Source organism: Numenius arquata, chromosome 6 (genome assembly GCF_964106895.1).
Source record: "Numenius arquata chromosome 6, bNumArq3.hap1.1, whole genome shotgun sequence".
Classification (NCBI taxonomy): Eukaryota; Metazoa; Chordata; class Aves; order Charadriiformes; family Scolopacidae; genus Numenius; species Numenius arquata.
The window spans coordinates 58245769-58257789 of record NC_133581.1 but is presented as its reverse complement, the minus strand read 5'-3'; the positions used below and the strand labels follow the sequence as shown (position 1 = coordinate 58257789).

The window sequence follows — 12021 nt, the reverse complement described above, 5'->3', positions numbered from 1 at the left end:
CATTAAAATTACTTGTCTTTTCTACTGCAGGGAGACTATGGATACAGGAGTAACAGATGGGATTATAAAAAAAGAGAGAAAACACAAACGAACTCTGGTGAGAGACAAAGTAATTTTAAACTTTCTACTGTAAAGTGTCATTTATAACAGCTATTTAATTACAATGCCCACTTCATACTTGTGAGAGAGGCATCTGTGGTCAGGAGTAAAATATCCCACCCCTCCAAACAAGGGTCACTAGAAATCCCAGTCTGTGATCTTGGCAATAGGCCCAACAGGGGAAAGAAGACTTTACTGATACATTTAAGATAAAACCCCCAAATCTTTCATTTTTAAAAAGTTGCTGGTCTCCCTTGAGTTAACCCCAAGACTATCTGATAACAACCTTCAAACAACAGGAGTGTACTCTGCAAATTAACTAGGCAGTTGAGTAAGAAGGGTATCTTGTGGAGGACAAAGCAGCCTACGACCATGCATAATCAAAGCGTGCGTGATAATACATGTGTACTGGAGGCATTTGAGGTTATAAAGGCAACTTCAAATCAAGCAATTCCTAACTTTTGAGAATTTGATTTTGCAACATCAAACATGCCACTTTAATGTAATTTTTGTATATACAGAGAAAATATGCAGTAATTGCTTTTTCTGTGAAACAAGCAGTTTGCACTGTTCAGCTTGTAGCCCCACTGCCACAATACACAGCATCCAACCCCGCTGAACGGCACTGCCACTGACGTCCAGAGAGCATGAGATAAGACGGAGTTTAATTTCACCAACCGTTTCGCACTGCTGATGAGAGCCTCAAGAACACCTGGCAGTGCTCTTACCTGGGAGGAGCTGCCACTTGCATGGCCAGATCTTCCTCCTGGAGTTCCTCCAAGTCAGGGATCACGGGAATGTCTGCAACAAGAGACAGCAGGAGCAGTAAGTGGGGAGTGTTACGCTCTTCTTTCACTAGAGACAAAAGACACCTTGCTTCACAGATATGAAACAACCTGTTTCTTATTAGAGAACACAAGAGAGTTATCTGGCAATGATTAAAAATATATTGTTTAATATTAAAACAAGGCAATAAAGTTTTGAAGTTTGGGGTCAAAAGAAATCTTGCAAGAGGAGCAGATTTGGGCTGGGTGGGACTCCATAGCCATGGACCATGCATTTGAACGCAACCTTGAAACTGAAAGAAGCCAGCTGCACTAAACCCCACTGCCTACTTGCCATCATCCTAAGACTGGCAAGAATTTGCTTCTTATTCGATGTGTTATCATTTGCTCAGCTCAGCCACCAGTCACCTAGACTCTGTTAGAAATGAAATGTGGGGCAGAAACCGAGAGAAGGCAAGTAAGACTACATGCTGAAGGAGCTGCCGGCTGGGTCTCAGACGGTGCGGAGGCCTGTGACCTTCCTGACAGCTGAGGAAGGAAGTGCTGGTGGTCTAACAGACACAAAGACTGGGGAAGATGCACCTAGCTGTAATGTCATAAACCTTTTCGTGATTTCCAGTGTGACCCTGGAATGGCCAATGTCTGGGTCACTGGGTATTTCCAGCACAAAGACTATGGCTACTCCACCTAAAAAGGACACTAGAGACAAAAGAATGGGGGTGAGGAAGAAGAACTGGGTACACGCTGAATCCTGCTAAAGGAGCAAGGCTCCGAAAGCATTGCATGCTTTTTGATTTGACAAAGTCCTATAACAGATGGAGACTGAGACAGCAAAAACAGAGAAAGGAAGAGAGAACTGGAGGTGCAAAGCAAGGACAGAGTACACCAGCACAGAGCTCCTTTAAGGATTCAAGCCCACAGAAGCTGATTCAAGTTTCAGAGACCCTGAGCTCTCAGACCGTGGAGAAGCTGGTGCTTTGGCTCTGGGAAGAGGTTTCACTCCCACAGCGCGCAGACTGCTCCCAGCTCTTCCGGCAGCATGGCTGTGCTACTGCTGGGTGGCAACAGCCACCTGGCCTGGCTTGCCCTGTGTTGCAGCCCAGGCTGAGATGAATATTCAGGAGCTGGAGAGATGTTCCCACCTGTGGCGCTCAGAGCTCCAGGCAGGGTCTTCCTGAAAATCCCCACATCCGGCCACCTGTCAGAGCTTCACAGGCTCTCAGCTCCCCTCTCCTGCTGAACATCCCCTGCGCATCCCTCCAGCTCGCCGGCTGGGAGGCAGCCCTCGCCCAGCTGCGGCAGGACATGGGTCAGCCCAGGCCTTGATGCGGTGGCGGTTCAGAGCCAGCCACACAGTGGGATTTCTCGGTAATTGGCTGCCTGGCGGAAGGCTGAGCAGGACAGGGGCTGCCGCGAGAACCCGCCACAGCGAAACGCAGTGACAGCTTGGCCGGCCTCAGCAGAGCTGTGCCTTCTAGCTCCCCAGCCGCCCAAGCAGCAGGTCCTGCAGAGCGACTCTCCGACTACAGCAAACTTCCCAAAGACATTTAAAGGGAAATGGCAGCAACAAGCCCCCAGGCTGTCCCCCAGACAGAGGAGGCATGTGCAAGCAATGCCTCACCAGTGCCTTGCTGGGCATTTGGGGCAGATCTCTCCCTCCTCTGCTTGTAGAAGCTACTATTCCACTGGCTCCTCCCTGGAGGCACTCCCAGCTCTTGGTAAAACTTGTACCAAAACGCAGTTATAGGGCGAAAGCATCTCCATGGGCAGACTGACCTGTGGAGGCAGCTGCTCAGTGACAATGTGGGAGAAAGTCCCTGTATATAAGCAACAAAGACCAAGGAGGGTACACACCGGTCAGACTCGTCCAAAGGGAGGAAGAAAGCACTGTGCAGAGGTGCCTTGTTAAGTCCAGCCAAAGGAGCATGGGAATGAGAAACAGTCCAATCCTTCCTGAGCTAATTTATCCTTTTCAGCAGCAGACTATCAATGTTGCTCAGCAAACACAGCTAAATGAAGAACTACCTGCCTCGCCCATGGAGCAGCATTCCCTGTAGCAGGAGGTGGTCAGATCCTTACCCTCTTTTGACAGCACAAACGTGGAAGGTGCTTGCAGCAAAGTGAAGTCCTTCACTCAGCGCTCATTTTGGCAGCCATTTTTGGGTCTCCTCTTCCAGGTTCCCTTTTATTTTTGTTGATCTCCTTTTGCACTAGAAAAAAACCTGTAAACCTAGGGCCTGGATCAGTGATGTCCCTTCCATTTTGCATGTTCCAGAAGACTCCTGGATTCTCCAGTGCTGATTTTATCTCATTGCCATTGAATTCCATGGGGAGATTCCCAAACCCCTTGCAGAGCACTACCTCTGTTCTGTACTAGCAAAATCCAGGCAATCACATAGAAATTCTTTCCAAAAGAAATTCAAGGCTCCGATATTCTATAGACACTTTGAAAATATTTCAGACAGAAGAGCTGGAAACGCTCTGGGGGCTCCTGCCAGCCCCTCCAACAAAGGCCAGTGCATACTTGTTCTTACTGCAAAGTAGGGATGATTTGTCCACTTCCAGGCAGAAGCAACGCCCTTTAGGACTGACAGGAAACGGAACAAAAACGTCGCAAATTATAAGAAAATATCAGCTCCCCAGGCTAACTGCGATCAGTGGCAAATCAGCCCTGAAATATTTGGGTTTTTATTTCACTTGTTACTCATAATTTCCTCCTCCCTCTGCCAATTCTCATGGTGCCACCTTTCCACAACCCCTCTGCCTTCTCTCTCTGTACAGTTTGCAAAGTGTCTCAGTTCTCACTTTATCACCAAGAAGCCAACCTTTCCCCTCCCTCAGTCTCTGGCCCCCTAATGTTTTTTGTTGCTCTTCTTAGGACTCACATCTTTTTTTCCAGTAAGCTCTGGTAACACAGCCAAGTCATGGCACTACGTCAGCTGCAGGGGGGAAGAAGCACGTGGGCTGCAAGAGCATAGGCATATACTTTACTTTTAATGTCCCCATTAGCTGCAGTTGAGTTACTTACATATAACATCAGTACAGGCAGAAATGTCCACAGGACCATGTCCTCCCAGTCTCGCACTGCAGCACTCCTACAGCTTTTTCCAACAACAAGGTTACATTACAAACTCACACTCTCTGTACTTTGTTCTGAGACCTGCTTTCTCCCCTCCTGTTCAGTGTGAGGGTTTCAGATCATTTTCCATCACACTGGCAAACCTGTGGTTTCAGTACAGAACCCTGACGCATCCTTTACTGTCCAGGCTCTCATGCCTGAATTCAGTGCCCGTGTAGGTAAACTTAGACATGACTGCACAATGCACCTACATGCTAAGGAGCTGCTTGTCTGCAAAACGAAACACCTTCACAGATACCAGGTCACTGCAATGAAGTGAACAAATGGCCTGTGCATTACAACAAGAAAGTGTTTTGCAGCTGAGAAGGGGCAGCTTCAACACCTGGAAACAAGAAGAGATTCTCTGCAGTCTAGCTCTGGATTGGGCCGGGCACGGGGGGGGAAGCTGCATTACTCAGCTGCATTTTGGAGAAGACAGCAGCTTCCATAGTCTTTAATAACAACTGATCTTAATCAAAACTGTAGGCAAATCTCAGAAACAACAGGAAAATCAATCTTACAGCTTCAGCTATTTTTCCTCCCACTTTCTTGCAGACTTTGAAATCAGAACAAACTGATACGACACTCATAGTAAGAAACATTAAAATAAAAGTTGAGTTACTGGTAAAAAAGTATTAAGAAGGGGAACAAATTGAGTACAAACCATCTTACCACCCTTGGTCTCCCAGCTGGCCTCTGAACACTGTGCTGCAAGGTACTGTTACCTACACCACCTCCCTCAACCAGCATCCCCCAGACAGAACTCCTTTGATTCTCCATTTCTTATGACAGGTAACATTCCCACAGTGCATCCTGCTTTCATTTTAGCTGAAGTGAGGGGAGAATAGGTAGACACATGTTAGGTAGGGTTTTACAAGCAGAAGAAATGAGTGCATGCAACAGAAGACGGAGGGGGAAACAAAAACTCAGTGCATACAGTGACATTAAAGAGGAATGGATGAGGCTTCTCTTTATGGCACAAAATAACTGGAAACAGAATTAACACAAAGCCTTTCCCCATGGATTTCTCAGCCATAAAGAAACAAGATATTGGCTTTAGAAACTCCTTACGGTAGAGACTGAAAAACTGAGTGAGTACCAAATGCTAAATAACTAGCGCAAACTCCCCTCCATCTCCCAGATGATGGTGAACAAGAGCTAACAAAGAATGAAACCAAAATGAGTGTATCCATGCTGAAGTTATGGTGGGGTAGGAGACACCAGCACCAAATGTTGGCTAGCAGGGGAGTTATAATGTATTGCACCAAACCGATTGCCTCAGAAGATATAAATCCTAGCATATAAGTAAGAATAGTACTTTTGTTACAATAGCTGGACTGAATTACGTGCTACCAAAAACGAGCTTTGTAGCTAAATTATGGCAAGACACCAATAGCATAAGGCAGAAGCGTGTGGGTGGTAGGAGGAAGAGATGGAGGGGAAAGACTGAGAGTGACCTGCTACATGCAGACAGCTGAATAGTAAGCAAGGAACAGTAAGCGAGGAACAGCAGCTTTTTAAGTCATAAAAAAAGGAGGGCTTTATGTGTTCATATTAGAGTACATGCAGCAACCATCACCTTTTTTACCTCATAGCAAATAACTTACTGACAGCCAAGGAAGACAACCACAGAAAGCACCAAGCAGGCAGTGGAAGAACCAGCACCACCTTAATACCCAGTTGCTCCTGCAAGTTGGTGAGTTGTACTTCCCCTCCCAGGTAGAGGTGATTTTTGGTTTAGCAGCAACACCTGCAGGCTGGGACCCTTAGAATCCTGCAAGCTCACAGTAAGATCTGGTCCTAGCCCCAAGGAATTAAGTTCTCTGTTAGATACAATATAGCACATAAGTGGGAACAGACAGAATCTGTTCAAGGTCAGGCAATAAATCAGTGGCAGAGCTGGATCTAGAAACCATGTCCCAGGTCAGGCCTGCAGTTAGCCAGCAGTGGAGTTGCCACTTTCTCTCTGAGCTGCTTAAAAGTCTCCCGAGCCAACACCCTGACACCCCCAAAAATTACTCCATCTCACATAGTTTGATTCGCTTCCCCCAAGTGGGTGAGCTTTTCAAAGGCCAGTTCAGAATGGACACTCCTGCAGTGGGGACCGTGCTGCCCTCCCTGTCCACACACAACCGTATCCAGAGAACACAAAGAGGGTAGCGGCTTCTGGCAGTCCCCTGCCACGCAGCAGGCATAAGAATGAAACTAACTTTAGTTTAAGTTGCTTGCTTATAAAATGTAAAACTGAAATAATTACAATATCTCTGCTGCTGCAAAACTTTGTTTTACTGAATGCTGTTACCTTCTGCATCACGTTTGGGGAATTTTAAACAGGCAAATGGAAGAAGGTCTGATTGAAGATGAAGTTAAGTGAAAGAAATTGGTCTCATTTAGCACATGACAGGATTCATCTGTGTTCCCAAGTCCACTGAGGTAGCATCATGGGCGTTTCATATTCATGAGCTGCTGCGACACTGTGTCCCCTCATTTACAAAGCACCGTGTTCAGCAAATTCTGTCCCTGTGGACACTCCGTGCATTTCATGGTCTTGTCAGAGAGACATCAAACACTTCAGTAACCAAATACCAGAAAATGGCTTTAATTAGCGCATCTCAATGCAATAAATAATTTTTCTAAGTGGAAAAATGGAGAATTAAAAAAAGAAAAGAAAAAAGTAGAAAGCAACAGGCAAAAAAAAATCTTCAAAAAAACATAAGGAACAAGGGACACTGACAGCTTCTGCTGAACACACAAACAAGCTCTTGGAAGCTTTCTCAGGAGAGCAGCAGGCAAATGTAGAGGATGAAGAACACTTCTTTGGATGCTTGGACATTAATTTCATAGGGATGCCTCTCCCTGACTGAAATTGCCCTACTAGTAAGCCAATATGGAACAGCGTACCTGCCTGATCAGTCAGCAGGGAGATGAAAACAGTAGAGTGAAAAGCAAGCAGTACCACAGCTACTAGGGCACTGCCTTAAAAGCTGAGACAAGCAGAAGATAACCCTAGGGTCCCATGTCCCAAGGCACCCTTTTGAGAAGAGAACGGCAACAGCACAACCTGGCTAAGCTGATGGGAAAAGTCACCCAGTGAGTGGGTGCCAGAGGATTCATAGGATCTACGGGAGGTCATGCAGCAGATTCAGCACTGACCCTTAAAAAGATTATGCCTTTGCCTTGCATCAGACAAAACAATTTTTTCTTCAACCACCAACCCCCGATATACCATCAGGTAGATGGATGGGAGGATAGGTGGTCCATCAGACACTCTACTTGCTTCGACAGCGTTGTGCTTTCACAGACTTCTTGGCGTGGCATGGCTTCTTCCTCCCCTGAGAGCTTGCTGGGGGCAAGCATCAGGCATATTTGCTACTTCCCAAGGCTTCTACTGACACAAAGCCTCTGCCCAGTTTCAACCCCTGGGAAGTGTGACGAGAGATAGGGCACAGAACACCACTGTCAGACGAGTAGCTGCACTCAGTGCAGGGCTTTGACAGGGAGTAATCCATGGCTTGTATTGTGCAAGAAGAGCAGACACTGATGGCTTTAAAGATGAGGAATCTCTTAATGCATAGGTTTGTTCACCAGCAGCAGAAGACAAGAGAGACTGGAGGCCAGGCTCAGGACCTGACCACACTCCTGAGGTTACCAGCTCTCTGTTAGAGCAGTAACACATCTCCGAGCCTCACCAGCAGCCCCCTGACAGCGCACTGTGCCTGCCCTCCTTTCCAGTAACATCTGTTTTCCTCTTTTCAAAGGCTGTTCCCTGTTCCTTTGCAGTATTCCCCTGCTGAAACATACTCAGAATGTGGTGGGGCAGCAGATGAGAAGCCATGAGTTGCCCAGGGAGGGTCTGGTGAACTCAGAAACACAAAACCTTCCCCAACAATGCTGGAGGTGAGTGATTTTGTATTAGAGCGTTACTGTGGCAAGGAAAGCAGCTTCTCAGGATGCTCCTGTGGAAGTATGTTCGGGAGCAGGTGTGTCTGATTCTATTTCATCCTCTTCGTGTTACGCTGGAAAAACAAGACAAACTACATTTCTTTTATGCTAAATCCTTAGGTTTTTTATTTTTTCTTATATATATTTATTAAAAAATGCCTCTTTGATCGGCAGCACCCATGACTTCCACATGCAGCAACTCCTCAGAAGCCTCCCTCCCTCCACACAAGGCCACCTCTGCTGACAGCCAGCCGGGTTTGATCAGAGCCACTCAGAATCGGATTTTCATAAGACAGATGAGGAATCTTACTGCTGCTCTCTCTCATATCAGATGAGAAACTGAGGGGGAGGGGGGACGGGTCCTGAGGGAACGACACTACAATCAAGGGCTATGCGGTTCTCTCTCTGTCCCTCCACTGCTGCAATTTTCAAAGGAGTTTGCCTCAGGCAGTTTTAAATGATGGTGTCTCAATTCTGTAATCATCTTTCAAGAGCTTTTTCTTAAAGGGTATTTTAGGTAAACCTAGTCCGTCAACTACACTTACGGACTCAGCAATCACATTCCCGATATGACTGTGTATCTACCATATCGCAGAATTTAGTGATGGAAGATGCTTACCCAGACCATCATTTTCAGCCCCCAAGAAGTTCTGTCTGCTCCCTTGCAATTAAGCTGCCTACTGCCCCTTGGTCAGTGGTCTGCTGTTTCAAATAGGACTTCAGACATATCCTTTGGAACATATTCTCTGCTCCCCCCTGCCCACTGTAGCTGTCAGGAGGGAGCTTTCCTTGAACACCAGAGCCTCCAGATCACAATGTCAGCAGTCACTGGAGGAGTTCAAAACTGGCATGGACCAACAGCTCAGTGGAAACCATCAGGGTGGCCTGAGTCTGCCATTCATTGACCTTGTGCAGAGACTTGTGGTAGTGCTTTAGGGGAGCAGCCAAGGGAGGACTGCAGTGGGCTGATAAGCCACACACAAAGTCACACAGAACCCCAGAAACTCAGCATCACTGTCACTCTCTGCCCCCAGGGCCCCTCTCTTCAGCCCAATCATACCACTTCCAAAACATCATGTTTTTCACTCCATCTCCATTTCACTGGTGCTCAGAACCTTCCGTCCATTTAGCTCTCTTCAAACCACTCCACCACAGCCTCCTGAGCCTATGAAGTGCCCACTAGCCATCTCCCTGACTGTTCCTGCACATTCCCCCCTCTCTTACGCTCATGCTCAGCCACTGCAACTGCCCTTGCAGATCACAGCCCCAGGAATCCACCAGCACTTGGTGTGTTTTGTAAAAACAGCAGCTCATCAGGGAAGCAACTAGCAAACTTTATCAACAATAGCTCACACTGCACTCTATTCTCAGCTCTGTCTGGAGCAGTTTCATCATTGGTGAGTATTCACATGCAGCTCAAGAGGTGTTTGATATTACGGCTGTGAATTTCAGGTGCTAGATAGCCTGTGAGAGCTGTCTCCCACCTGACAGACAGACATCACTCCCCAGAAGGATGTGGAGACCATGGCATATGCCCACTTCCCCGTCTACTGTGCACAGAGCCTGGACTCCCCTCCTGTTCAAATACAAAGGAGCTGCTGGCACGCACCAGAAGGGTACGAAGTCCTTCTAGAGGTTTGACATTGTATAGAGAGGTCTAATCGTCAACTCTACTTCCTCAAGGAGGCTTCTCAGCAGGCAGGAAGGGGTTTTGCCTTGAGGGCACAGATCTAGTGACTGTCTCCTGGCAGCTTTCCTCACCTGCAGGTCAGGTTTGAGTTGTCTGTGTAGCATAGTCAGGCTTTCATTTCAATCATCTGTCTCATTCACACACACTATCTGCTTTAAAATAACAAGCCGTTGTTCCTGCAGACAGAGAATCACACATCACATCCCAGTCATCCAAGAAGAGCCCTGTTCTAGGAGCTATGCATCCCAAGGGTAACAGAGAGAAGAGGGGGAAGGGACTTCCAAAGATGGGGCAATAATCTATGGGAGTAAGATAGCTGGAAGAGAGATGACAACCTTAGCTAACAGGACCCGCAGAGTGCAGAGGAGAAAAATCCAAGGGCAATGTAGTGAGGAGACAGGCATCTGGGGGAGTGCAACTCAGCAGCGCAGAACTGGTGAACAAGAAAGGAACAACAAAGAAACCTTTAGCCAAAAGGGCAAAGCGGTTTGCTGATAGGGGTGTGGGGGAATGCCAGCATTTTTCACTCCAACAGGAAACAGCCCTTTGTAGCTGCATGCCAGAAAGAGACACACAAAGCAGAGTAAAGACAAATGAAACACCCAAGCAAAGTCGAAGCAGAGACTCTACTGCACTGATGGAGAAAGGAGCGAAGGCAGGGGAAAGCCCTTCAATGTGAACTTGGTTGGTCTGTCTTCCCTCCCACTTGACGACAAAGAATAGTCTGCACTTGGGAGAAGCTCTTGGCTGCTACAGAAAAGGAAGCAGTGCTCTGCAGATAGCACTTTTTAAATTCCACTGACAGTCTCACATCTCCCATCTCATGCAGTTTCCCTGCCATACAGAGCTCAGTCAATGCTGCCCATTTCCCCTGTTGACACGGACAGAAAATTGAGCAATTACCCTTAAACTCCTCTCTCTTAGATTGCCCAGATTGCTACATACACAGCATTAAGCCCCCAATTGCCCCTGGCCAAAAGTGACTCGACTAGGCCTGTCCATTAGGAATTAAACACTTTTTTGTTGCTTGTGAAGGTTTATTATTCCTCAAGTTGTGATGCATTAAATCCAGCTAAAGCAGGTTTCCCACCATGCAGAGGAGCTGGGCCCCCCGACAAGGTTCAGCTGGACACACATCTACCTAGCAAAGGGGCGTTAGCCATTTGCTATGCCTGTGTACTAGCATATGCCAGCGTGTGTTCAGGAGGATGGACACTTAAGCTCACAGAGGGTGCTGTAGGAAACCCCAATATCCATCAACTAGAGCTGTTTCTGGAGAGACACTGCACTTTTTCAAAACAGTCTTTCCAGCCTTGAGTTTTATGGCAGCAAACGGTGCTTTTAGTCAAACACGTGTCTTTCCTTTCCTATGACTCAAAACTGGCTCCTCTTTAAAGTGTCTCTCTTGTCCTGGACTAGCATCTATGAAGAAGAAATATGGATACGAGAAAGCGAATTCTCAGCGCGACATGGTACTTCAAGGTACTTCACTGCTGGTATTTCAATGTTTGTATTGTTCAGTATGGATGACTTGCACCTTCTGGGTTTCCCTGTGCCACTGTAAGGAATGGCTGAAATTGCAGACAGGTCCATCCATGTCCCTGTCTGGCCCACCCACTCACAATCTCCCATATTACTTCAGTCTTTCCACACAGCCTGAGAAGTGACTGTCCTTCTCTTCCAAACACCCCCGGGGATGAGGATTCAAACGCTATTTCATGCACAGGGTGAATGGCTAAGAGCACTGAGATAATTCTATTTTTGTTTCTGAAACGACAAGGCACATCAAGCCCAAAAGTCTCCACTTGGTTGTACAACCTTCCCTCTACTCTCCACATGCCAAACTGGCCTCTCTCTGGGCCCTATGCTTTTTTAACACTTCCTCCAATGGACTCCAAACTCTGAGCATTTGGGTGTAAGTGCTGTATAAATGATCACAACCGAGCACATTTCAAATACACAATATTACCTTTTCTAAGGGCATATAGTTTTGTCCTTCGTTCTTCTAATGAAAAGGTTGGATGGGGGACAAACAATGTTAATGGAATGGTACAGCTAAGCTTCCCAATAGGTTAAAGGAAGGCGATCCAAATGCATTGGTTGACAGCAGCAATCATTACGCAACTGCGCCTGTTCATATTAAGGTGTACAAGCTAACACATTATGCAGCACAAAATAACCGTGACCCATCCTTGGGGATCCATACACCAATGTCTTGATTTTTGTGTGTTTAGAATCTGAGCTTTACTGTTAGAGTTAACAACACAAGCCCAAGTGCAGTTCTGTGAGAAGGGGAGGCTGATACGGCTCAACTTACTGCACAACCACAGAGTGCTACTCCCTGCCTTCTACACTGGGCAGTTATTTGTATTTCTCCTCTTATTCAA

At 46.8% G+C, this 12021-nt stretch overlaps 1 protein-coding gene across 2 annotated transcripts in view; it reads right to left on the bottom strand.

The window, feature by feature from the left end:
- IFT43 (intraflagellar transport 43) overlaps window positions 1–12021 on the bottom strand; it is a 45448-nt gene that overhangs the window by 2193 nt on the left and 31234 nt on the right. For both annotated transcript variants that reach the window (XM_074149475.1, XM_074149474.1), the window contains one exon: window positions 828–900. In XM_074149475.1, coding sequence (XP_074005576.1) covers window positions 828–900 — 73 coding nt within the window. The remainder of the gene's footprint in view (window positions 1–827; window positions 901–12021) is intronic.